General features: G+C 47.0%; 1 protein-coding gene across 1 annotated transcript; it reads left to right on the top strand.

Annotated features, from left to right (window-relative positions):
* The first annotated feature begins 2,069 nt into the window (after positions 1-2,069).
* Positions 2,070-26,999, top strand: LOC131088513 (E3 ubiquitin-protein ligase RNF128-like). Its single transcript, XM_058032640.1, is given in 8 exon segments — positions 2,070-2,094; positions 2,097-2,624; positions 15,629-15,876; positions 19,846-19,917; positions 20,495-20,577; positions 23,137-23,233; positions 24,027-24,204; positions 25,578-26,999. Coding segments are annotated over 8 exon segments (1,368 nt in total). The 3' UTR covers positions 25,715-26,999.
* Positions 27,000-27,818: the final 819 nt, after the last annotated feature.

Raw genomic sequence — 27,818 nt, forward strand, 5'->3', positions numbered from 1 at the left:
AGTGAAATCAACAGAGGGCACAGACAAGGAATTATATAAAATATAACTTTTTTTCACTTCTTTGAAAATCCCTGAGCTTCAGTCCATGCTGGTGTGCAAGATGCCTTTTGTGCTTGTGGCATGGCAGCAAAGCAGAGCCAGGTCTGGACCTTCCCAGACTGGGGCACAGGTGGAAGCAGCACAGCAGGTACCTAGAGAAAAGAAGTTGATTTGTGAGTAGATCTCTCCCTGGGCAGATGTCACACAAATGTAGCAAAGGTTGTTATCACATTGAACTGCTTAGTACATTTAATATGTAGCACTGAACATTTCATCCTACATATTAGGACATCCTGACTCTGAAAGAAATATCAGAATCATGTGGAATATGGACAATGTGCTAAAGATATTAAAGGATTTAATTTTATTTTGCTCAAGTGTTATTTGAAATATTCATGATGAAAGCTGGGAAGGAGAGATAATTACTCCTGCAGTATGTAGATGGACAATATCCAGTCCTTGTAGTTAACTTGACATTTTACTACTCTAATCAATCTGGGGAGCACCACCACCCTGATTTATGCTGGACTTGATATGATATGGCTTCAGTTCGTGAAGTGCTGCAGTGTCTGTGATCTCACCACTCTGTCTGTCTGCCTGCTCCCTGCCAATGCAGCACTTTCAGCCTGGAGCAAAGGCCCTCTCTGCTGGCTGCTTCATTTCTCCTGCTGCTCATTGGCACAGCTAGAAAAGCCAACTAGTTTGGATCCCAGGCCTGTCAGACAGGTGAACTTTGCCATGTTAAGCCCAGACATGGAGTCCTGATCCCTGCACAATGTCCCAGGAATCACCCTTGGTGCTGCTGTGGATTGTCACTGCTGAGGGTGAAACCCTGGGGGAGCACATGCCCTGTCTAGAGCCCTTGGCTAACCAAAGCACTGTGCTCTGAAATCTTGCATTTGCAGCTGTCTGGTGTCTCCAGCGCTGCTTTCAAAGCAAAACAGGGAGAAGGCAAACAGTGTGTAGCTAATTATCCTGTAGAGTGTAGAAAGCTGCTAAGTCCTGGGTCTTTGAGGTGATAATTTGGAATTACTGTGATGTAGAACTAATGCAACACAGAAAAGGGGAGCATATAAGGAAGGGAATTAATAGTAGATGTGAACATCTTGGATTCTTTCTTTCCATTTTCATTTAATGTCTGGAAAGCTGTTTGGCTTTTCCAAGAATCTTTTCCACAGTGATGTTTGCTCTTTTCAAGACCCTTTTCTGGAGAACTAGCTCGAGCTCCTGTCACAAGATGTGCCCCCAAGTTGCAGCTTCTCTTGGCTTTCCACACTGTGCATGCAGCAAACCAGGACCAAGGTTTCGAGAACTTGATAACTTGTCCTTTATTTTCCTGGTGGACTGGGGGGTTGTGCCATGAGTAAGGTTTTCATTGTTACTGTTCTACGCTAAGAAGACATGAAGGGAATCCAGGAATTGTTAGGGAATACAAGCCTGGAATCTCCAGAGCCTGCAGCCAGAAGTGGAGAGTTGTGTGTTAATCATTCCAGCCTCTCAGTGGACATCTTTCAAGTCATGTGGAATGTGAAAATGCTCTGACAGAGGGAGTTTGTTTATGAGGTCAGTGTAGATGATTCCACATCTCATGAAAAGCACCAGAACAAGCTGGACCTCTCCAAGTAGGCAACTGAAAGAATTTGAAAAGGAGAAATGTAGGAAATTACTTGGTTAACCTTGCCTGGAAGAAGGGTAATTTTTCTAATAATTGCTAATACATTCCCTTTGCTTTTGACCTTCTTAACAAGGCCATTTGCATCACAGATTCCCCATGAAGCGAGAACGGAGGGCTTATGTAACTGCGTGAAAGATGACCTGTTCCTCTGCAGGGCCGCTCGGTGGAAACAGGAGCGGGCGCTCCTGGGGAAGCATCACCCGAGGGGGGCTTGGTGCCGTGCTGGGACAGCAGCAGGAGCAGGAGGAGCAGGAGCAGCAGGAGCAGGAGCAGGAGGAGGAGGAGGAGGAGGATGGGCGCTGTGCAGCAGCAGGAGGAGGAGGAAGCTGGGCCTGGACATCGCTCCTGCCCCGCGATGGGCGGGCGTGTCCCGGGGCTCACTGGCACTGCCCAGCTCACCTGGCTGGTGTCAGGTTCCGCTGGGACTCGGCTGCGTTCCGTGATCACCAGCAGCGGAAAATACCTCTGGACATCTCTGTCTCCTGCTGCTGGGAAGAAGAAATGGAGCAAGTCAAGAAGTTCTGGTTTCTCTTTCTCCTGGTGGATTTTTTAATTTCATTCCACGCTACAGAGGCAATTTCTGTGCTGGCCTCTCTGAGTTTATTCTATTTCAACAGCACCAGCAACAGTACTTTGTTTGAGCGCTGTGAATGTGGCCTCTATGGCTTTAATTCTCCTTACATCGGCGCTCAGGGGGTGGTGGGCATTCCAGTGCCTGATGCTGATCCTTATGCCTGCGACAGAAACACTGCCTTCACTGTCATGGAAGCACCGTGGATAGCCCTGATTGAAAGAGGCAATTGCAGTTTTGCTGAAAAAATTCAGGTGGCGACCAGAAGGGGGGCAGCAGCGGCCGTGATCTACAACTCACGGGGCAGAGGCAACAACACCCTCCTGATGGCACACCAAGGTGAGTGAAGGGCTGCAGGCGCCCGGACATTTCTTTCCTGAAGCTGGGGTCAGGGCAGCACAGCCAGGCTCTGAGGAACCGGGGGTGTTTGGGGGTGATTGCTGTTCTGATCAAGAGATTCAGTTAGAAAAGTAACATGTTATGCAATTTGATCTTGACTCCAGTGCTTAGTCAGCAAGACCCTGCTGCTACGTTCTGATTGGTACAGGGCAGGCAAAGGGCTGAGTGTCTGAAGTTAGTCTTGGTTTTTACTTTGTGTTTGCTTTGAAGGCACCAGTGTGTTTTTTGAGGTGAGAGGACACCAACGAACCTGCAGGTGTCTGCAGCATAGGTATGTGCTTTGCAGATTGTGCAGATTGCAAGATAGATCTTGTCTTTTTTTTTTTTTTTTTTTTTTTTTCTTTTTTTTTTTTTTTTTTCCTAATTCTGAGAGCAAGGAAGTTCTCAGTGTGAGTTATGTGGCTTCAAATAGGTACAACTGGCATGCGGGTTTTAAAACATATCAGCTCTGCTGGGACTCCCAGGCACCTGCCCCCCTGCTCACTGGCCGGGCTGGGATGCACAGGGACTGCTGCCCCTTGCAGCTGGCTTCCCTGCCAGGCCAAGCAGGGCTGGCTGAGCTTCTCCTCAGTCACCACCCTTCCTTCCATCACCAGTCCTTGGCAGGGCTGCTCTCAATGCATTCTTCACATTTCTTCATTTGTGCTTTTTAATCATATGATGTACTGTAATGCATGCATGTGTAAGAGACTGTGACTCAGCCTTATGCTCAAAATCCCCAGATCTATAGGAAATTTTGTATTCTGATAAGGTTCCAACCTTTGGCTTTGGCTCAGTTTTTTCTGAGTGAAAATGCTAGAGCTAAACATCCTTAAAGTTTTGTAGGCATTTGAGTCTGAGCATATTGGCTGCTGTTGAGTGCATAAAGCTTGGTTGTGTTTTCACAGGTGTGTTAAGTTTTTCTCTGCCCCGACATGGAACAGGTTTCAAAACAAAAGCACGTTTCTCTGATTGCTTATGGATTTACTTCTCATTATAGCTGGAGCTATTGCTGTTGAAATAAGTTGTCTACTTAGATGTGGAAGGGAAAAATGAAGGTTTGTTTAGGTTAGGACAAAAGTGGTCACTTAGTAAGCAATATTGATCTTGAGCAAATTGCTTCATCTCCTCTGCATGCTGCTATTGCAGTAGCAAACCCAAACCAATGTCCTTGGGCTACTGACCTGCCAAAAGCTGTAGCTGCTGTGCTGGCAGGGCAGGTGCTGGTGGAGGGGTTGGTTTTGAAGCCCCTGTGGCTGGCAGGGAGAGTGGGCTGGTTCTGAAGCCCCTGTCCCAGGGAGGATTCAAACCTGAGCTGGGTTAGGCTGTGTAAGGCTCAGTGTGCTGCTCTGAGCACAGGGGAGGGAAAGGCAATGGGCACCACAGACAGATGACACACTGCTGGTTATCAGTCACACAGGCTCAGAATCAGCCCAAAGCCTGGGGTAAAAACTGACTGGTGCTGACTCGGATGAGAAAGGGGTGAACTCTGTTCTGTTGGTGCTTGCATAGGCAGCAGCTGATCCTGGGCCATGTAATCACTGCCCAGGAATATTCCTTTCTCAGTGATGGGCTCTCACCCAGAGCTCCAGCCCGTGCATAGTGCTGAGGCTGTTTGGGATGTGTTTGAAAAGCTCCTGGGGCTGGGAGTGATTCCCGCAGAGCAGCTGACAGGAGGCAAGGCCTCTCAGTCAAAAGGGTGGCTCTCTGGAGAAGAAGAACTTGAAATGTTCTTTCTCATGTTATTTTCCTTTGTTAATTCCCTGGCAGAGCTCTACAGCATTTCACACTCGTGGTTGCAATGACTCTGCCAGGACCGATTGCACTGCCTGGTGCAGGACACCCATGCAAAAGTGTGTAAGTGCTGGAGCAAAGGTGCATGCAAAGTGGCTGCCCCAAAAATAACAGCAGGGCCCTGGAGAAACAGGACTTTCTGTTGTGAGTTCCATAGATCAAATAATAATTAATGATGCAAACACAACTAATATATAACTAGAAAAAGGGGTTGCTGGTTGAAGTGGCAGATTTGTAGCATCTGTCAAATTATTGGGACAGCAGTGGCCAGTCCAGTGAGGGAGCAGTGCTACCCAGTATTTTGTAAGATAACATCAGTCAGGACGGAGTGTTCGGCAAACATGAATTCAGCTATTGGAGGCCGGCTGGCTCACGGCTGAGCACCTTGCGCTGGCGCTGCTGTGTCTCGGGCCGCTCTGGAGTGTCAGGATCAGGAGATGGCATCTCCCGGAGTCCCCTGCCCGCCCCGTGCTCTGTCCACTGCGGGCACTGGGGCGGGCCGAGGGACGGGGCCGCTGTGCCGGGTTGTGATGGAGGAGGTGAGCCACCCTCCCTGGGGCACCCGGGGATCACCCATCCCCCGAGGGTGGCGTCAGGAGGAGCCGTCACTTCTGAGAGGTGGCCCGGGCGGGTGACCCTCCGCATGCCCTCGGGAGAAGCGCGGGTTGGTGGCGCACTGTGCCCGTGAGAGCGCAGCGAGAGGGATGCCCGGAGGCGCCCCCCGCAGCACCGCAGCGCCCCGGGCCCGCGCTCCCCGGGCAGCGGTGGGGCCCGTTCCCGGCGGGGTTCCGGCGGCGGCGGGCGGTGCGGTGGTGCCGTGAGGTGTGCGGTGCGGTGCGATGGTGCCGTGCGGTGCCATGTGCGGTGCGGTGATGCGCTGGTGCGGTGCGGCGCGGTGGTTCGGCGGTGCTCGGTGCCGGGGGCGTGCCGCGGCGGGGGCGGCCCCGCTCCTCCCCCGGCAGCCGCGGCGCGGCTTTAGGCGGCGGGCGGCCGGGCCGGGCCGTGCTGGGATGCCGTCGGGGGCCGCGCTGCTGGCGCTGGCCGCGTTGCTTTGCGCCGTCCCGCCGCCCGGTCCCCGCGGGGCGGCGGCGGCAGCGGCGTGGACCGCCTGGCTGAACGTGTCGTGGGAGAACGGCGTGGACCGCAACCGGAGCGGCTGGGAGGCGGGCGAGAGCGGCCTGTACGGGCTGGACTCGCCGCTGCAGCCGGCCGAGGGGCTGCTGGTGCTGCCCGACAGCCCCGACGCCTTCAATGCCTGCAGCGCGCTCACCAACTTCAGCGGGGCCCCCCCGGCCGGCGGCTCCCCGCGCTGGCTCGCCCTCATCGAGCGCGGCGGCGGCTGCTCCTTCGCCGACAAGATCCGCCGGGCCGCCGAGCGCGGCGCCGCCGCCGCCGTCATCTACAACTACCGCGGCACCGGCAACGAGGTGCTGCCCATGTCCCACCACGGTGAGCGCCGGGGGCGGCGGGGGGCTCGCAGATAGAGGGGTCCCCGCGCTGGGAGCGGCCCCGTCCCTCCCTCCCTCCCTCCCTCGGGGGCTGCGGGAGCGGGGCCCGGCCCGGCCGCACATCCGCGGCTCCTCGGTGGCAGCCGGGAATGTCGCTGCCTCCCCGCGCCACTGGAGTTTCTGCCCGGACTCGCCAGTGCTGTTTCAGGCGCTGATGTTGTTTTTTCTCTGATTAATGAGTAACCGTGTCCGAAATCTGGGGCCGAGGACGAGTGGGCTCTGGCCGGGCCGAGCCCTGGGTTTCTGGCCCGAGCCTGTAGAGGTGATGGATGCGGAGGCTTTTAATGCCTGTCGAGACTGTGCAGTTGATTTGGGCTGTAAAGTGGGCTGGGTTTCCGTGCTCAGGCTCTTTCTCTCTGTGCCCTGCACACTAACCAGCTCAGGCATAAGTGAAGTACGAGACTCTTCTGTAGGTAACTTTTCAGCAGCAAAGTGCCTCTTCTAATGCAAGCAGCTGAAGGTCTTTAAAGGTTGTTTTCCAGTTTGAGCAGGCTGATAACAGAGCTCCTCTTTTCTTGCTATAGGAAGTCTCCTACTTAGTGGAAGCTTTTTCGTGACCTGCCCATCTTTTAAATGAAGAATGAGATTTGGCTGTGTTTTAGGCTAATGATACCTGAAAAACAGACCTAGGCTGAAAGCTGTGTAAATGCCTTCTGGTGCCCTGTGTGTGACAGGATGAGTGGCTTTGGTAGCTCTGTCCAGCTGTTGGACAGACATGCACCCTTGTGGGTGTGTTGAAGTTCTGTCAAGTGACACTGCTTTGGGAAGCCTCATTTTCTGGACAGAAATTGAATAATGAAAATGAATACTGCATCTTAAAGCTCTGAGTGGTTTGAAAAATAATTATATCCCTGCAGCAAACCTCTTTGAGGGTTTGGAGAGGATTTCTGTTAGCAGTGGAGGCAAGTGTTCTGGTGAGACAAGGAAACAGTAGCTGCCTCTGGAGGTTTGCTGTCTTAACGAGCTTGCAATCTTAAAGAGCTGTAGGACTGTTGTTACTCTGCTTTAAGAATTCAAAACATACAGTCTGGATTGGCTCTGGCCTTTCTGAGGCAAGGCTTTCTTATGTAATCAAATCATCAGCTGACAAATGCTATTGAGATCTGACTATTGCTGGGCGAGTTCCTCCTGCTGAACTGACAGAGCGTCCCTGCGCTGAGCCCTGTTCTGTGTGCCTGCCTAATCCTGCAGCGCTTGGAGGAGCTCCCTTGGCACTGCTGGCCTGGCTGGGTCGCTGCTGAACCTGTTCTTGAGGGGAAGGACCGTGTGCTCCTGCTCCTCCTCCATCCTGGCTGCTGGGACACCCACAGCATCCTAACCTTGCTGGGAGCTGCCTCTCGACATCAGCCAGGGGCTCCTGGCAGGGTTTGCTCCAAGAGGAGCTCCCTCCTTTCCTGCGCTGTCCTTAAGCTTTTGCTGAGGCATTTATGTCAGAGTGGCTCTAACTGTCCTGATTATCCTGCATGATGGCATGGAGACTCGAGGGCATGTTGAAACTTCCCAGCTGAGCTGCAGACAAATAGGACAGGGACTCCTTGGAGAAGACAGCTTCTGTCAAACCACTGATTTAATCTGCCTGACTCCTCCTTGCCATGTCGTAGCACAATTGTTAAGCTAAGCCTGGGCTAAACTTGTTGCTGCTGTTGCTTTTACTGCTTGTCTTTGTTTTAGTCCCTCACTTTCTTTCCTGTTCCGCCCTCCCTTTTGTTATTCTCTGGACGTGAGTTCTTTTTCCATCCTTGTGTCTGCCTGCACGTCCCTGCTCCTGGCTCTTCCCACAGCAATGCTCTTCCTCCTGCTCACAGGGCTTTGGTGACAGCTGTGCCTGTGCCAGCCCTGCCTGTGCCCCTGCTGGGGGCTCTCTGGTCAAACTGGACAAACACTGCAGGCTGTGAACACGGCATGGCCAGGCTGGAGCTGGCTGCAAGTCATCAGCCTCATTGGGTTTGCCAGTGCAGGGTATCCCCTGTGCAATGCTGATGGGCTCCAGCACTGCCCCTCAGACCCGGGAGGCAGGAGCTGGTCACAGTGCCCTTTGCTGGGCTGTGCTTTGGGATGCTCCCCTCTCCTGCCCTCCTTGTGGCATTGGCTGCTCTGACTCTCCTGGGCCAGGGGGAAGGTGGCCGTGCCCATTAAAGAATGGGCTTTGTGCAACCACACCTCCCACCACGTCTGCAGTGGCTGTGGCTGTGCTGCTGGTGACTTTGCAGTCTGGCTTTCCTACTTGGCTGCATTTCTGCTCTGGCTGGGGCCATATGCCATCAAGAGAAACCAAGCAAGGCCAGATGCTTCCTCCAAGCTGAGGCAGTGGGAAGTAGCAGGAGATGGCTTTGCTGGGGTGGGGGGAATTAAACCAGCAGCACCTGGTGCTCTCCTGTCACCTGTGGGGCATGGAGCTGCCTGGCAGAGAAGGAAGATCTCTCTGGGTGGGCTCTGTATGCCACCATACACTCTCCTTTAAAGAACTTTGGTAGCAACAAAACCACAGTTATTAACAGAAGCTTATCTAAAAGTGTAGTATGCCTTTTTCTGGGGCCTTCAGACTTGGCTTTTGAAGCAACTTTCTTGTTTAAAGACTTAAATGGGCCTGTATTTGCAGCAGTGTTTGTCCTAGTCATCCTGCTTCCAGAGACTTTGTTTCTTATAATCATCATGTTTAGTCTGATGAATTCTTCATTGCATCAGTGCTGCATATAACCTTTTGGTGTGCCAACTTAAAAAAAAAAAAAGAAACAACAAAAGCTACCCAAATAAAGCAAACCACTCTGGCAATTAAAACAACAGAATGCAGTGAATAGCCAAATCAGATATGATCAAATCCTGCCTAATCATCTCTAACAGGCAGAATGTGAAGAATTTAATGGAGTCCAAAGTAAAATTTACTTTGTGGTTTATGAGCACAAACCCATATCAATTAGCAAACTTGCGTTTTTAACTGTGCACATTTTAAGATGGTACCGCTCTGTGTCAGGCTGAGCAGGGTTTCAAAGTACAGTGCTGTGTGCTCATAATTGCACCTCTCTATTGACCTTCTGGAAAAAACATTTGATTGGAGAAAGCCAGCAGCATGTGGGGAAAAAAGTGCAAGAGTTGGTTTGTGTTAAAGGTGGACCTTGCCTTAAGGTAGAACCAGGCTGTTGGGTGGTTTGGCTTGAGGGCATGGTGGGAAGCATTCTTTGCTGTTCAGTATTTCCTTGCAGCTGGTGAAGGAGGATTCTTTGCAGGTCAGAAAGCAACTGTGGTAATTTTCTTTGCTTTCTGTCCTATGGTGTAACTCTAGACTGGAGAAGCACATCACCTGATCTGCAGAGGCCTTGTTCTGGGGGAACACAACTGAATGGTTCTGCCTCGAGCAGTACAGTGTGAATCAGGCTAACAAGGTCTGGTTCAAGTGTAAACATGCATCACTGGGTGAAAGGGGAAGGAAAGGTTAAATATGCAGCACTGCTACTTAACTTATTCTGCAGGAGTTTCACTGAGGTGAAGCCTTACCTCCATATGCTTGGAGAAAACAGGGTGTGGCAGGAGAGTCCAGCTGTGCTCCACTGCTTTTTGTGAGCTATGATCTTCAGAAACAAGCTAAAACTTTGCCAAGGTGTTGAAAGGCTGATGGGAGCTGTAGAACTGTTAAAGATTGAGTCAGAATTGAAATCCCAAGGCAGGCTGTGCTGAGACTTTGTAAGCCTCGAGTAAACAAATAGTGCACCTCTTGCAGTGAGAGAAGATTTGTGCTGAGAACATCTGAGGAGAGGAATGAGGATGGAGGATCTAATTAATGGCACTTCCTCTCTCATGTTCCTTGGCTGTGGCCGGATGAGCCTCTGCACATCATTAAGCCTTTCCTTCAGTTCCTTTTTGAGAAGGACCTTGCATGCATCTGCTGTGCCTGGATGGTATTTGCAGTCTGTGGTGTCTGGAGTTTGTAGTTCTTTGCTTCTGAGAATAGCTTTTTGATGTGAATGTGCTGAGCTTTGTCTTTATGCACTCAAACTCAGTTTGGTTCTCCTGGCTGCCTGGTTTAGAATAAATTGATGTCCCAGCTGCAGTGGCATTCAGATAAGCAATTGTAGCACGTGGGTCTGACCCTGATCCCCCACCCAGGGGATGGTGGGGTGTGACAGTGGCTGGGGCTGCCCCCAGCACAGCAGTGGGGAGCAAACAGCAGGAGCATTGAGAAACTGGATGAGACAAACTGGTGCTAATGACAGCTTCTGATCCCTGCTCTTGCTCTTTATGATATAATTTAGGTACCTCTGTGCCATGGAAAACTGTAGGGTAGGCATCATCCCTTAGGTGGCCTGGAATAGGTCTGTGAAGTGCCCTTGCACTTTGGGTTTACTGGGCTGCTGAAATGTGAAGGGATGAATTAAAATCCTCAGTGACAGCTGTGGTGGCAGAGGCTTCATTGTGAGGGACATGGCGTTGCTAAAACAATGACAGTGCTTGTTTGCCTCCAGCCTTGAGTGTGCTGGGGAGCACACAGCAGTCAGCTCAGCACAGCTCCCCTCTGTGTCCACTGTGACCTGTCATCTCTCCACAGACAGATGCTTTCTGGCTGAGACTGTGCCCTTTACATCATTTTGCCATTAGCTTTCTCAAGCTCACTTCTTCCCAGTGAACACTGAGCTGCCACCAGCATGTGGGGAGCCAGGGATATTAGTGGTGAGCTCATTCTCATTCAGAGAGGGTGAGCAATGTATTTACTAAACCAAAACTGCTGAAAACTGTTGAGTAAACTCACCAAAGAATTTTCATTAGGAATTTTGCTTGCTGTTTCTCCAGGAGGTTTTAGATGCTGTTTGCTAGATTGAAAGGTGGAACTGACCAAACAGCATGTGAAGAGAGCTGTCCTACAAGATCTCATTCATTTCTGTGCCCTTGAAAAGTGTTACTGTCCTGGCTGCTGTTTTAGAGCATGATTTACTGTTGTAAATATTCTAAGATTTAGGGGATGGGAGCATTTGTGTAAGACTTTAAGGCTCCAAAGGGGTGGGGGGAGAAAAAAAAGGTTGGTAACTGTTGGATTCATTTGACAAATAATACCACTATTTAAAGTGAATAGAGTGCAGGTTGGCTTCCACCTCCAGTATTCCACTGTGGTGCCATTCAGGGAGGCCTGGACAGGCTGGAGAGCTGGGCAGAGAGGAACTAATGAAGTTTAGCAGCTGTCTGCCCCTGGGGAGGAATACCCCCATACAGGCTGGGGCTGATCTGCTGCAAAGCAGCTCTGTGAAAAAGCCCCACCTACCCTGGTGGACTCCTGTCCATGACCAGCAGTGTGTCCTTGTGGCCAACAAGGCCAATGGGATCCTGGGTGCATTGGGAAGAGGTGAGGAAGGTGCCCTGCCCCTCTGCTTGGCCCTGGTGAGGCCTCATGTGGGGTTCTGTGTGCAGTTCTGGGCTCCTGGCTTCAGACATGGAGCACCTGCAGTGAGTCCAGAGAAGGCCTGTGAAGATGATGAGGGACTGGAGCATCTGTCATACAACCAGAGGTTGAGTGAGCTGGGCCTGGTTAGGCTGGAGGTGAGAAGACTGAGAGGGGACCTCATGAGGGCACACAAATGTGTTAAGGGTGGGTGTCAGGAGGATGGGACCAGGCTATTCAGTGGTGTCCAGAGCAGGACAAGGGACAGAGGGCACAAACTGAAACACAGAAAGCTCCATCTGAATAGGAGGAGAAACTTCTTTAGTGTGAAGGTGACTGAGCACTGGAACAGACTGCCCAGAGAGGTTGTGGAGTGTCCCTCATGGAGATATTCCAAACCTGTCTGGATGTGACCCTGTGCAGCCTGCTCTGGGTCACCCTGCTTTGGCAGGACACAGAACTAGATGATCTCCAGAGGTACCTCCCCACTCCAGCCATTCCATGATTTTGTGTGAATGCTTGCCCCTGTATGTGCAAAGGCTTCTGTGTTTAGGAGGAAGAGATCAGACACAATGCCATATTCCAAGTAAAGCAAGCTGAAAGTAGATTTAATTAAGCTTAGGTAATAGTTGTGAGGGGAGAGGCAGTCCAGTCAAGCAGTTCAGATCATAGGGGGCTGTAGCTTTAAATGACTGCAAAATGTAAATTAAATTACTGAATGTAAATTATTCTTTTATCTTGGTGCCAGGTAATGTTTGTGCAGAACATGCAAAGCAGGGGAAGAAGGAACAAGCCTACAGTGTCAGCTTATCCAGGCTTATATTGCTTTCTCCTGAACTATGAGTTCAATCCCCTTCCCCTCCTGCAAAGGGGAGATCACAGGGCAATAAAGGTGTTTCCTCTGCCAGTGTCTGGGATGGAGGATGACTGTGGGCATGGGCACATTCCTGAGCGGATTTTGCCTTGTTCCTGTGGATGACAGCAGTCAGCACTTTAGTTTTATCCACACTGTAGCATGGATGGGAGCAGAGCTGGCCTGCAGGGTCTGGTTTCAGTGTCTGAGGCCAGGGAGAGCCCTCGTGTCCCAGAGTGGGGAGTGCTGCTGACACTTGGTGGCTTTCTGTGCAGTGCTGGCCTCTCATCTGAGGTGAGTTACGTAAGGCTGGCAATGCCAGCTCAGCCTGTGTACACTGCTAGTTTATTTTTCCTCCTACAGTGACAGATAGCAGTGAGCTTGTACCAGCCTGCTTGATAACCACCAGAAATCCCATTCCTTACTATTTAAGTGCAGTGAGATAAGCAGTGTTCAAGACACAGTATTTTTGTTTTTTCTGAACATGCAAGATAGGCTATCAGATACTCCTCGTACATGCCTGAGGAGCCAGGTGTGCCAAACTGGTACGAAATGGTTGCAGTGTAAACTGACAGTGCCTTTCATGTTAAAGAACAGGAGATAGCTTGATCTCCTAATGCCTTTTCTGCTGATGGAGGGGTTGGAGGGGTGCCAGGGGAATACCTCTAGCTCCTTTGGCATAAGGCACAACTGTTACTGCTCTGTGCTGCAAGCACCATATCTTGTAGATAAAAACAATGATCCAGGCACCAAGGTTGGAGTTATATTTGATCTCCTGAAAGAACCTTCAGATAGTATTTCTGCTCTGGTGCTGTGGTTAAGGAGAACCTGTTCATTCTTTGATAATTCAAACTCCAAAGTCTGCACTTCCCTTATTTTTTTTTCTTTTTTTTTTTTTTTTAATATATGAAACATTGAAAATCAAAAGTAATTTCTGCCATTCTCCTTTTTCTGAGTGGGTGGCTTAAGTGGTTGCCAGCTGGGCTGTTGAAATGGAGTGGTGATCCCACCAGCAGCAAGGATGGGGTAGGGAGTATTCCCAAATGGAGTGCTGGGAGCACTGGGGTGAGCTGTGCTGGTCCTGGGGAGAAACAGTGTGGCCATAGCAAAGGCTCTGTTTGCACAGGCTGCTCTCTGGACAGAGTGCAGGAATACTGGTAAAACTGTGGGCACCTAATTTCAGTCTGATTAAAGATGAGGCAGAACTTCAGACTCTGAGAAAGCTGGGGGGAAAAAAATGATGGGATCCAAAATGCTGGAGGCTGCGTTTGGCATGCTGGCTTCTTCATTGTTCTGGTTTTAACAGCTGGCAATAGAATACATACTTTTGGTTACATCTTGCATTGCCACCCCTCTAATACCTTGTTCCTGCCCGAGGCCAGGCCCTGTCAGGACCCCTGTCTGGGCTGGTGGTCCCAAGGCCACCATAACACGTTTCAGTTCCTGCCATAATGGCACCCAAGCAGCAGCTCAGGCTGTATTGGGTAGGGGTGATCCTCTTGCTTTTGTCACAGAAGTTGTCACACACATGTGCTGAGGGAAGTGGCTACTCACTGCTGCCCTTGTGCCAGTGTCAGGGCCACCGGCTGGCCACTCACGTGTGTTCATCTAAAGCAGAGCTGAAATTGCAGCTTGGAGTCTCTGGGGTTGAGAGGAGTCAGTGAGGACTGAAACTGTCATCTGATAACGTCCTTGTGAACTATGCACTCTGAAACTTAAATGCAATGTGTTTGTTTCTTTAAGGGTAAAACTTTTTCACAGAGGATGGCTTAGTAGCTGGAATGGTTTGGCAGGCTGATGGTGACATTTCATTAATAGGAATTGCTACTCTGTGTCTTGTTACAAGATAGATTTACTGTGAGATGTGCAGAAATACAGTGGAATAGTTTTTTTTTTTTTGCTTTTTTTTTTGACGGGCTCTTTATTTTCTCATTGTTGCAGCCTGTTCTTCCACACTTTCTTCCATGCTTATGAAAAAGCAAGTTTCAGCTTTTGACTTTGCTTGCTGCTAACACCTGCCTCCAGCTCATTTTATATGTGATCTATAAGCCCTAGTTCATCCTTAAGAGTGGCTGCAGTCTGGGAGACTTATTTTTTTCTCTTCTCTGTGTGATGCCGTTGTCCTTATGAGGAGCTTTCTGAATAAAATATGAGTTTTGTCCCACTGAGGAAAGTTGCTTGCTGTGTTGGATCACAAGCATTGTGTGAACAAGCTGGAAAACTAATAAACACTTCTCCAAGGACAGCCTTTGTGGTTTAACACCAATCCTAGGGTTTTTTGGTAGCTGAAAATTGAATAACTTTCAGCAGCGGGAAATAACTTGAGTAACTCAGCAGAGGGAAAAACAATTGGTCTTCCCATTAAAGAGTATTTGGCCAGGGGGTTAGCTAAAAATAGCACTTTGTAACAGTCTTTATTCTTCCCCATGCAATGTCTATTATGAATGTTTTGCAGGTGATGATTTAATGCAGTGAGACTCCTGATTAGCTGGTCTCAAATCTGCTTTTCTTGTACTTAGTTTTGGGAGAGCAGTGATAATTTACTCATCTCCCTTTTTTTTCCCCTCTTAAGAGCCTCTCTGTTATATTGGGACTTTCTAATGCTTCTGCAAATGGTATCAAGTGTCCTCAAGCCCTTGCATGTCACTGAGAGGAAACCAGTTTGCTCTGGTCTGTGCTTGACTGGAGTTGCTTGAAATTTCTTCCTATCATAAACACCTTGGCTCCTTTGACTTGCTGTGGTGTTCAATTAAGCAAATAAAACCTGTTGTTAAAATCAGGATGGCATTTGGTATCTTGCCCCCAACTGTTCAAAAGTGGAGCACATCTCCCTTCATATTTGCTTCCCTCTGAATCTCAGTAGAAACTCATAAAAACACTTAGACTTCACAGTGTAATTTCCCTCAATAATTTCTCTATTGCTGCTGAAAATACAGAAGTGAAGGGTGATCTGTGGCTTTGATTGCTCAGTGTCTGGGGAAGTACTCAAAAGTACTGTCAAATTTAGAAAAGAGGTGCTAAGAAGCAGCAGGAGGGAGTTGGATCCATTACAGGAAGCAATCCCTACACAGATATCACAATCCTCAGTGACCTTACTCTGCAGAGGATTTATTTTTAACTTCATGTAGTTCAAAGGCATGTTAAAATGTAAATCACCAAAGTGTTGTGTCTAAAATAGGACAATCTGTGTCCTATATAGGAGTGAGGAATGCTATGGAGAGGAATGAATCCTAAACATGGTTCACTTATGCTCACAGGTAATGGCACGCACTTTCAGCTGGACAAACACACAGTGGTGACACTTGTTACATCAGTTCATATTGAATCTATAAATACTATTTAGAAGCTTCCCACAGCCGTTTCTTTAGCACTTGTAGCAGGACATCTAAGACAATGCCCCCTTTACAACAGCTGGGAACTGAGCATGGCTTCCCCTTCTCTGCAGGTGCTGAGAAGATTGTGGCAATCATGATTGGCAACCTGAAGGGCATGGAGATCCTGCGGCGGATCCAGAGCGGCCTGAGGGTCTCCATGGTCATCGAAGTGGGCAAAAAGCGCAGCCTGTCCATGAACATCTTCACCATCCTCTTCATCTCTGTGTCCTTCTTTGTGGTGGCAGCAGCAACTGTGGGCTGCTATGTCTCTTACTCTGCCCGGAGGCTCATCATGGCCAGGGCCCAGTCCAGGGAGCAGGTGAGTTTGTGCTGCTGTTTCTTTATACCCCCACCCCTCCATGGTGTGGATCTTGAGGTTTGTAAGTTTTGGTTAAGTAGCAAAATTACTGAATTTGTGTGATCTTTAAAATGCTAAGAGATGCATCTTTGCTCAGCTTAAAACTTTCCTAAAGAGCAGCCAAGAGTAAATTGCATGGAGAAAAGTTTGTGCTCAGCTAACTGTGTTTCCTACAAATACTCCCTGAACTGCAGTGTAGCCCTAATGCTGATGTAGTGGGGGCTGTGAGAGAGCTGAACTGCCTTTAGCTGACCCTCATCCTTCCCACACAGCACTGCCTATGTCCTTGCCACAACAGGAGACACAACTGCAAGTGTATCTACAAAATGGGGCATGACTTTAGCTACAGGTTGGGAGGTGCTGCTTGTTGAAAGCTGCTTTCTGACTGAAAGCTTTCTGAGAATTACAGTGGCAGACTCAGGGTTGGAAATATTGGGAGTTGTCATCTGCCTGTGAGATGTAGCATTGCCATTCCTGGATGAAGTGTGGAGTTGTCTCTAAGCTGATGCTGTTCTCTTGCTGACATTTGTGGACAGAGATGCAGTCTCCTGCTGATGAATCCCCTCCTTCAATACCCTGCCATCTATCCTAGTCTCACAGCTCTGTTTAACAATGATAAACAAATCTGAGCAGGAAGATCTGGGTGCCCTATGCACTGTTCATTAAATCAAATGTAAATGTTTCCTCCTTTGAAGGTACTTAAGAGTGCACTTAAGAGGTACTTAAGTTGTGAGCTATAAGGCTTACAAGAAACTGCAAATGTTATTAATGCCTCAGTGATAGCTGGGTCTGGGAAAATCCAGTCTGCTTGGCTAGCAGTCTTGGGTTCCATGTGCACAAGCAGCTTGCTGCAGATTGACAAAATAGCATTGATAAATGACATGCCAGTTCCAGATGATTTCAGCAGAACTGAAATCAAGGAGCCCCAAGAAGTGCTTTGTGGAGTATAAGAATACAAGAAACCTTCTCTACTGTCAGGGTGTAAAAATATACTGTTCTGTCAAAGTGAAACTCAAAGACAATCCAGAATTGTTTTCAATTGTGTTTATACCCTGACATCTCAGACTGCCCTCACAGTGATTAGGTAAGGAAAGAGCAACAGGAAAATGCCTGTTAGTTCAGGTGAACTAGAAAAAGGTGATGCTTCCATGTGCCCTAGTAGCTGCTGACTGGATTTTAGTGTAGATCAGAGTTTTAGAGTTCTAAGTGCTTTGGCTCCAGGAATACTGAATATTAGTCAAACAACCTCCTGGCTTGTGTGGTACATCTTGGTGGCTTTCCTGTCACCATGCAGCCCTGTGCTTCGACCTGAGTGAATACTGAGAAAAGCCAGTCATGTCAGCTTCTGATCCAAGTGAAAAGAGAAGTTTGGTAGCACGTCTGTCCTAACCCAACAGTTAAACCAGAGCAATTCTTTCCTCTTGAGCAAGCTACACTGTGCAACCTGCTGGTTCCTTCTTGAATGCCTCTTTCCTTCTGGGCCTGAAATTCCAGTCTCCCCCTCTGCAGTTTCTTCCTGCATTGGGAGGTCAGTAGCAGGAAGGTGGAGAATTGAGGCAAATGTGGTAGGTGGCTTTCTACCTTTCTAGTCAGTGGAGTACTGACAAATTCAGTTCTCAACATAGTAACCTTTCTTAATAGAGCAAAATGACCCATGATGTTATCTGTGGCCTGGTTTCTAATTTCAGCTCAAGTCTTTGCTTCCTTTGATTTCATAAAGATTAGATGTTGCAGCTGAGAAATTACCTAATTAATGGCTTTGGAGGAGGCAAATTGCTCAACTTTCCAACAATTCAAAACTGCTTCAATGGCAATAGCCACCTGTGGGGTAGAACTTCCTTAGCTGACAGGAGAAAAGCAGGAGTTCCCAACCTCCTCAGAGCTGCCTGGTCTGCACTGCCATGGCCATGCTCCCAGGCTGCCAGGAAGGCACCCTTGTGCAGAAAGGGCTGGAGGTGAAATTGGCAGCTTGAACAAGGAAGACATAGGACTGAGTGACTCCAAACCTAATTTTCCCATTTGGATACCTCACTACTTCTACCTGCCAGAGCCTGATAAGAGTTGGGACCTGACCTGTTTTGTAATATCATGATTCTATTTCCTCAACTTAGCTTTTTTTTCTAGCTTTTTCTGTGTTGGGGATTTTATAGTTTTAATATAATTCATGTTTCACATTCTCTTGAAAAACCTGGCTTCACAAAATGCTTTGACATTCCAAGCTCAAATATCCTGGTAGACTATTCCACATAAAGCTTCTTCTGCAACCTTTCTCCATCCCCTGGAGGGGTGTTCTGCTGTGTTCTTGCCAAAATCAATGTTAAAGGTGACTTTGTCATTGATGCATTTAACGAGGAGCAATTAAACTGGTGCCCATGCAAAACTTAAAATATTGTTTCAAGTAAATTATTAACAGTGCAGCCAGTTGGGTCCTGTCTAATATGCTTGGCCTGACATAGATGTGTAGATGAGATATTGTCTGAGGGAGTACATTCCTAGAAAGTTTCATTTTCAGTTAATAACAAGTGGTGATGACAGTGCTGGCTATGTATGAGAAGTGCTTGCATTGCTGCATTCCTGCTCAGTTGATGTTTCCACGTTTGCTGCTCAGACTTTTGGGGCCCTCAGCAAGCAGCAATATGTGGCTGCTGCCCCTGTGGCTTCAGCCTCAAACCTTGACAAGGGCAACATCATTTCAAAGTTAACCATAAGTGACAGACAGAAACATATATTGATGCCTTCAGCAGAACTTCACAAGCTTGCAGGAAAACCTCAGTAGTTCTTGTTTAAACAAATGTGCATGTCTGCATCCCTCACCTTTGGATTGTATGTGTCTCTTCCTTGATAGTTGTTAGTAGCTGCTAGCTATTAAACTCCTAAAACCAATACTAATACAAAAGTAGCTCATTTTGTGCTAGGATATTTGACAGGTTCCCAGGGGCATGTATAAATCAACTTGTTTGCTATTAACTGCTTTAGCACAAGGAATCTTGTGCAGACTTGAATGGCCAGTCCTTGCAAGATTGTTTGGTGTCAGCCAAAGCCCTTGTCCCACTTGTCCTTCTGTACTTGTGCCACCAGTACTGCACTTGGAAAAGTGCATGGCAAAGTTTCCTGTAACAGCTAAAATGCCTAAGGAGATGGAATGCTGGAAAGGCAGCAGTGTGGGGCTCCTGCATGGAGCAGTGGAATTGGAAAGAGGCTTTTTGGTTAACTGCGAAACTCGAGTCTGGTCTGTCCCTGAGGTTAGTGCTGTGCTGGGGATGGCACTGCCAGAGCTGCTGAAGGGCACCAGGCAGGGAGAGGACAGTCCCATTCCTGGAGTCAGGAACGCCAACCTGTGACCCTTGCACAGAGCTGGGCTCTGGGCTAACCCCAGGTGCTGCAGTGACAGCTGGGCAGCAGCAGTTGCCAGGCAAGCTGTAAAGCAGTGGGAGCAGAGGAGCAGTTCAGGGTGTATGGTGCTGAGTGGGCTGATTGCCAAAGAATCTTTCACCTTTCCTCAGAATGATTGTGGCAGGAAGGTGTCCTAAGGTGAGCATAACATAAACAATTGATTGTTGAACTCCATGTTTAGTTGTCTATTCCAAGTCAGTTTGAAAGCTTCAGTTTGTTTTGGCTGGGTCTAAGTGATCAAGGTATTATCTTGCATCTTCTCAAACTAAAAAAACACTTATAATTCCTGTGCTGTGTGAGAAGGTTAGCTACAACCAAGAAGACATAAATGTGTGTCTGGTGTGTCATCCAGTCAGGAACTGCATCAGTATGTCCCAAAACTCCATTTCATGTTGACTTCAAACAGTATGGTCATGCTTACTTGGCTTATTGTGATAACATCTGGGTTTTTAAACTGCTTGCAGTGGGCACCTGGGTAAGTATTAGTAAATGAGCAGTGGGATGGCAGTGTCTGACCAGGACTGCTTTGTGTCACAGCGGCGGCTGAGGGCCAGGGCCAAGAAGGCCATTGAGCAGATGCAGCTGCGCACCCTGAAGGAAGGGGACAAGGTAGGACTGACCCTGTGACCCCCCTGCATTCAGCACAGCCTGGCATGAAACCTGGGCAGCTCCCTGGCACTGGAGCAGGAGGCAGAGGCCTCTCTGAGCCTGTAAGTCTTGGTGCCAGACACAGTTCCTCCTTCAGACCAGGTCCTTTTCCAGGCCTCAAAACTTCTATTCAATATAAACCAGTTTATTTTGTTAGCTGCTTGCTTGTAGTCTTGCTAATGTGAGAGGACCTAATTTGCTGGCATGAAGGCTTAAACATAAACTAGAATCTAATCAGCTTCCCTAGCTCTTCTTGTAACTAAAACTGGAGGCAGCAGTTTCTAAACCTCTACACTGCTGCCTCCAGTAATCCAATAACAGTTTCAGCTGGAATTCTAAACCATGGGTTTAAGCTTTCAGTGCTTCTTTTGAAGTGTCAGCTTGACTCTGAGTAATCCACGAAGTGTGTTTATGTAAGATTGTATTTGGGAGCATCGTGGATGACTCTAGCTAGCCCCCTTCATAAAGTAAATCTGACTGGAGTTCAGAGGAAGCTTTCAAAGTGTGTTAAAGCTGTAACTTCATTTCACCGTTTCAGGAAACTGGTCCAGATGGAGATTCCTGTGTCGTGTGCTTTGAGCAGTACAAGCCAAATGATGTGATGCGTGTTCTGACTTGCAAGTAAGTTGTCTTCCAGGCTGGCCCTTTATCCAAAATTCTGCCATGTTTGTTAACAAGCTTTCCTCAAGTTGTTGTACAGTGAGAATTCTTGAATATCTATCAAAACAATGTTTTGAACAACAGAAACAGTGTGAATACACAATTGCAGTGTGCCCCCATGGTCTGTGTTCATCACTTCCCCTGTGAGTGGAGTGACACACATAACTTGGCAGGCCACAGTGTCCCTCAGTGAGATGCCAGGACTTTTTAAGGATTTCTTCCTTTTCTGGTGTATCAGAATGTTACCACTAACTTGCAGGTAATTGGCAAAATGTTGCCCTGTTTCTTGTCCCTTACATTACTGTTTACTAGAGGGTTGTGTTTCTGCTAAATTTGTTAAAACATGCTGGCTTTTGTAGTTTAGAAGACAGCATTTCTATTCTTGTGTGCATCCTTGTGTGAAACAGAGACCGAAATAGAGCTATAGCAGTTTATTTTTCTACAGTTCTCTCCTGTTGTACCTCACTGCTGTGGAAGCCCAGTAGTGAAGCACTAAGGCTTTAATGTGATTGCTCCTAAGGTGAGCAATGAAGCTGCCCCAGGGCTTAAGGAAACTTGTTCTGTGGGATTTCCCTCTGTGCCTGCTGGCTGGGACTGCTCTGGCCAAGCTTCTAAAATCAGAGGGCTGCCACATGAACTGCCTGAATTGTGCAAAGGAAGAGGTGTCATGACCCTCAGGGAGGGTTACAGAAAGTACTTGAAAACATTTTGATGGAAATTTTGTAAGAAGTGAAGTTATGAAGAATAGAAAAATGGGTAGCTGCTGTTGTGTGCTGAGCAGTGCTGTCAAACACTGGCAAATCTCAGCTGCAGTTACCTGTGCACCAGGTTACAGCTTTGCAAAGGCTTTCTCTACTCACAAGCTGTAGGCAACCTCTAAGCTGTTTTGGTAATACAAAGTTGGTCTGCTAAGGTGTTATCAACCAACTCCCTTGATGTAATGCTTAGTACTTTAAAAAAACCCCAAAACTGAATAACCTTTCAGGTGTGTATGTTAATGATTATCCAGTTGTCTTGTCATGTTTATGCTCATAGGTAATTTTGTTTAGTAATGGACTAAGTGCCATGAGTACAGAAACTTGTAGACAGGCTCCAGACACTTTGCCTGATAGGAGACCTGACTTCTCATTATTTCCCTATAAGCCCTTCTAATCTTGGCATGAACCTGCAAACAATGCATGACTTATTTGGGTAAGAGTGGAGTAACATCTTTTGATTGTGTTCTTTGTACACAAATTTGCTGCATTTCCTCTTGAGACTGCTTTTACATACATTTGTGGTGTTTCCTTCCTCTGTGGCCCAAATGCAGCTCTCAGAGGCATGCTAGCTTAAAATTACTTATGGACTTGATAATTTTCACGAGTGGTGATATCTGCCAGTATCAACCATATTAAATTTTCCCTCATGTGAGAGATAAACTAATATTTACTGCAAGAACATGCTTGATTTTTGTGGTTGACCTCAACACTGAGACCCTACTTGCTGGAAGCATTTAACTGTACCTATGAAAGAACCAATCAAAGGAATGTTCCTATGAATCACATTGATGGTATCTGAGTCCCTGGGGTGTGGGTGTTTGCCAAGGGCATTCTTGCCCAGAGAGTCAAACTGAAGGCATTTGTAGTTGCAGAGGTACACAAGTCCAGTATTAAGTTCAAGGACTTAAAATAGTCAGGCATTAGGAAAGTTTCAGGTTTTATACCAAAAATGACGCGGGTGCAGCTGGAAGGAAGTGCCAGTGGTGTGAGCTGAATTGGAGAATCCTTGGATCCTGCTGGAGTGTGGGCTGCTGAGCACTGGATCTTTGCACTTACCTCATAATAGGGTTGATTAATACTGAGCAGTGATTGTTTGCCTTGCTGTTTCTATTCAGGCTGAGTGATCAGGCAGATCACAGGATTTCAAGTCATCCTCCTAAATCTGTGGCCTAATTTAAACCCATTGTGGAATTGAGTGTCTTAATAGAAGCACACATTTGCATCTGTGATGGCTGAGCTATATTTACCTTCTTGAGTGTACAGCCTGCCAAATATCCTCTTGGAATACACAGTGGTTGCACAGACACAGTAAATGGGTGGGAGTACAGTTTATCTTCAGGACATAACTCTGTGAGATGATTTGCCTATGTAATTGCAACAGAAACAAATGCTATTTTGTCTACATCTGTATGACAGAAGTTAACTTTAAAGCTAAGGCTGAGATGTCCATAGCTGTATCATTTAAATTATCAGTTGGAAATGTATTGTACACAGTTTTGGAAAAACAGCTTTAGACTATTGAGGTGTAGCAAAAATGTTAATGCTGAATTATAGGAAGCTGTATTGGGGTACTAATAAGCACAAACCAGCTACAGGTTGAAAGATCAACTATCCATAACTTTCAGCTGAAACTTGTGGCAAAATAAGGTCATCCATTCTAGAAGGAATAAATCCTTGGTGTTACAAAAGGGTCCTTCATAGCTGGCACATGAGCAATCTTCCTAGAATGAAACCTAACCTGTTGGCTGCCTTCTTCTCCCAGCCATGTCTTCCACAAGACCTGCATTGACCCCTGGCTTCTGGAGCACGGGACGTGTCCTCTGTGCAAATGTGACATCCTCAAAGTGCTGGGTGTTGAGGTAAGCCAGCAGCCTGCCATGGTGGCAGCTGCCAGTTGCAGTTTTACACTGCGGTTGTGTCACTCCTTCAGCTTTTTCATGCTGTCTCTAGAGGGGCACAGGTGTGCCATGTCTGTGGCCAGATGCTGTAGGAGTAATTGTGGTGTCCCTTTTAGGGAAGCCTGCAGCTGACCTGGTGAGTTGGTGTCACCTAAAGGCTTGGACAGAATGTCAGCCAGAGCTGACTCATGCCTGATGGGAAAATTGCTGTTAACTCGTGCTCACAGCTAAGGGTGTTTCTCAAATCTCCAGGCAGGCTTTGACAACTCATACTGTCCCTGAAACCAGCTTCTCTTAGTTGCTCAGTACCCAGAACCCTTGAAAAGTGAATGTATTAGCAGGTATGACATTTCTGGAACTGCATGACTTCCTAAGATACATCAGGAGTTGATTTGCTCTGTAATTGCTCATTGTTGCAAGTGCCAGAGGAAGATGCTGTTGCCAGTGCCTGATGCTGCCTGGACCAGTTAAACTGTGAGCCAGCATTTATCTGGAGGGGCAGATATCTGCACTGAGAGTGGAAGGAAGCCTTTTGCTGATACTGGGTAAAAATGCAGAAGCTGTGTCTGAGCTTCCCACTCAATTAGCAGTAACTGAATTTCCCCTCTGATTACAGCAGGGCTTTTATTCCATTTCACATTTTTCTCTCTGTGTAAAAGCGCTCTGGACTCAGTCCTTGCAGGCATTGTTCTCCCAGAAAGATGCACCCTCCTGTCAAGTTGTAATTTAACCATTTTCTCTTTTTTTCACATAGATGGATGTAGAACCACGCTCTGAGCCTGTGCAAGCCTCAGGATCCAGTGGCCAAAGACCTCTGTCCACTGTCACTATAGTTAATGAAGAGGACAACCTTAGTGAAACAGCATCATCTGGATATGATTCTGTACAGGGACCAGATGAATCTGCTCAGGAGGCACAGGCACCATCAGAAAGTATGTCTGCTCTTTCATCTGCCTTGCTACATCATTTGCACTTGGCTGCTTAGGCTGTGAGTTAGGGGGAGTTGCCTTCATAGCATCTCACAGGGCTTGAATACTTTGTTTTTCAGGGTTATCTTAGTCTTCCCTTTTGTTTTAGCCCTTAGCTCTGATACTTGGTCTTTGTTTTCAAATGAAACACAACTTTAATGGGAATTAAAAGCCAAAGTCTATGGAAGAATAGTTCAAAGTCAGAGGCTTACTGCGTCAAGAACAAAGAGATTTTTCCAAAGATGTTCCTTGTCCCTTTGTCTCTTTGGAGATTTCATTTGGATGAGTGAGTGTTGCTTTGCTACTAGATCTGTCTGTTAAGTAGTTACTTACAAAAAACTTGTGGGGAGTCACTCTTGCTCTAGCTTAGATGGTGCAAGATAGAGAAGACAGATACTTCAATCGAATTTCAGATTTGCCAAGGCTGAGTCATCCTTGGCTACAGAGAGTGTTAATTTGTGAAGAATATCAGATTTTCCAAATACTTTATCTTTTTGAACAAGAGCAAACAAATTGGAAATGTCTTTTAGTGCTCAGCTTTACACACACACACAAACGTACTCAGTGTTGCTCTTGGCTTTTAGAATTAAAAGGTTGCAGGTAAACAAAGGAAAGTAACCATCCCCTGAATTGTGGCATGGCCTTAGGAAGGGGACGCTCTATTTCCCATGGGAAGCCTAGCTGGTGGGAAAAATTTGGGATTTGCTGCCTGTCTCCTGCAGGACGTGTTGCTACAGCAATGGTGTGTGTTTGGGAGTGCCCTGTTGAAGCACCCAGTAGGGAAGAGGACACTTCCTTTGAGCTAAACATCAGAAGTTGAAATTGCATCCCTCTAAACAACTCAGGGCATGCTGGGCCATTACATGACATGGGTCATTCTCACCTGAAATGGGAAGGACACACAGGGACATCAGCCAGACAAGGGTAGTCTGCAGGGAGAAGGCCTTCTCCAAGTCAGCACAGGTTCCCCTCAGTTTATCCTGAGCCTGGTCTCTAGGAGTTGCTCTTGGTGCCTGCCTTCAGCAGCCTGAAGATACAAGACAGCTAATATCCTCCTAGTTGGATTCTGTGGCTTATGCACACAATTTCAGCTTGCTCAGCACTACTGAGCTGAGCAGGCTTCTCCAGAAAGGACAGGCAGTGGCAAGGATGGGCTCCCAAACTAACAAAGGATAGCAGGAGAGAGGTGGTTGGAGCATGGCCTTGGGTTTCCATCTCTGCAGGAAAATGCAGTTTTTTGAGCTTGTGCAAATCAAGTTTGTGTGGTTTGCTTTAGGATGGTAACACTTGGCTGGCGCACTTTTTAACCTGTCTTGGCTTGGTTTTCTTCTGGACAGGTGACAACACACATCCTGTGAGTGAAGAGCCCCAGCCCTCCACTGTGACTGTCCTTTCACATGGTGACAACCCAGGTTTTGAGGGAGATGAAACACAAGTTTCTGAAAGCAGAGTTGCTCATGAAGCCACGTCCTAAGAACATGCCCAGCCACGTGCTGCAAGCCTTCTGCAAGGAGCTGCCTACTGCCATTCCATAGAAACCAAAAGTTTATAAACCAAAAGACTGCTGCAGAAAATACTGCATTGGCAATGTTTAGATAAATAGACCTGTCCAAATTGTAATTGTATGGTTTGCCTTTCTTAAAACTGTATTTCCCACAGGAGTCTTAATGCTCTCCAGATAAAGCTGTCTTAAACATAAAGAAAACCAGCAGATTTTAACTAAAACAAAAATTCCATCTTCAGCAAAGCTTCTCTACCATGTTTAAGTGAGAAGATTTTTTACATTTCCTAGTTGTCTCCACTGGGAATTGTTTTGAGTTGGGTTTTTTGTTGTTTGTTATTTTCATTCAAGTGGATTTTCATTGTCAACAAATTTATTTTGATTGTTCTGACACTTATTTATGAGACAGTTTTGTTTAAAGCAACATGGTATTTAATGTTTCAGTGCACTGTTTTGATAGGAGAAAGTGCAAACTAATGCTTGTCAAACTGGATTTTGTCCACAGTGTCTTTGGTTCTCTAGTAACCGACTGATTCTCTACCTCTCAACTCCAGCCTGCCAACCACCCATTCCTAAAGGGGAAGAAAAGAGAGCTGCAAGCTGACAGGCCAAATCTCACTTACTGTAAAGGGAACAACTGCAGGAACTTTTCAAACCTCGTTAGTTTGTCAGTCTGAAAGATCCTCAAGTGATTTGGGGAGCTGTGACCATCTCTAGCACCAGCAATGTGGCAGAGTCCTGGCTTTGTGGGAGTCTGGGATGACTTCAGGAAAGACTCAGCTGAAGATGAGAAGATAGTTCTTACGAAAGGATCTGCTGTGTTTTGCTCAGAAATGATCCAGTCTCTGAAAAATGCTGACTGTTGCTGTACATTGTCTTGCTCAAGTGCACAAGCTGCAGGGAGAGCTGATGTCCTGTGAGTGTAACAGAGAGCTGGAGAAGCTGTCTGTCCTCTGTGGAGTTGAGATGGGGTCAAGTAGGAACACTGGGTGCCTCAATACAACTGACTTGGCTTGTCCAGGGAAGGTAACTAAGGACATCTTCTAAATGCACTTTATTTTTTTACCTCTGCATCTTTGACTAGTTTCTATTGTTTAGTAGGATTTTGTCTTAGAGCCTCCAATAAATAACTTAAGAATCTGGGGGGGAAAGCAATTTTCTTAGCTATAGTACAAATGAAATGGTTGTAAATATTTCATAATTTGTATTGAATTTGAATATGAAAATGTATATGTAAATAAAACACTATTTTTGATGATCCCGACTGACATAAAATATTATCAGCTCTCATGGAAGCAGATGCTGAATTTGCCCTGTCTCACAACCTTGAAACACATCCTTTTGTGAGGCCAAATAGAAGCAGTGTTTGCTCTAAGTAATTGGAATAAGGAGTGCTAGTTACCTGCAGGATGCTACTGTTACATGGATTGAAATTGTGTTGAGATGCTGAAACCTAGTAGCTGTAAGGAAAATCCAGCCACCTTAGGATGTGTTCAGTGAGCTGCTGAATTGTGCTGGTAGGCATGTTCAGCACAAGGCAGTCTGCCATGTGAACTTCAGACCAGACTGGCTGCATCTCACTTTTCCTTTGTCAGGTTGCTCAGCATCCCTTCCTTACTCCAAAGTCTATGTTTGCTTTGAAGAAAAAACATTTTAAAATTATTTATTGTCTTCTGTTCTGGCTGGTTTGGGAGCAGTTAAGTCTTGTATTTCCTTATAGCTCAGTTCTAACTCTAGTCTAGTCTAGAAAATACCAGTTGGTTCTGAGCTCCAGTTGCAAAGCTGACTATAATCCACTCTGAAGCTGTCATTTCCTGTGATTGCCTTTTTATTCTACCTCTGAAGTGCAGAGCAGTGAAAGGAACAGCCAAGCAGCAAATATGCAGCCCCTGATCACTTCATTCCCTTTCACAAAGTTGGTTTAAATTTATTGTGGTGTATAAGCTGCAATGTAGTAGAATCTTATGAGTGTACAGACTCAAGAAATCATCTGCCAGTTTTGTGTTCAATAGGAGCAAAATCTGAAGTTCAAGGAAAACAAGGGAAGGGATTCAGGTTAATTCAATACATTGAAAGG

This window comes from Melospiza georgiana, chromosome 12 (assembly GCF_028018845.1).
Source record: "Melospiza georgiana isolate bMelGeo1 chromosome 12, bMelGeo1.pri, whole genome shotgun sequence".
Classification (NCBI taxonomy): domain Eukaryota; kingdom Metazoa; phylum Chordata; class Aves; order Passeriformes; family Passerellidae; genus Melospiza; species Melospiza georgiana.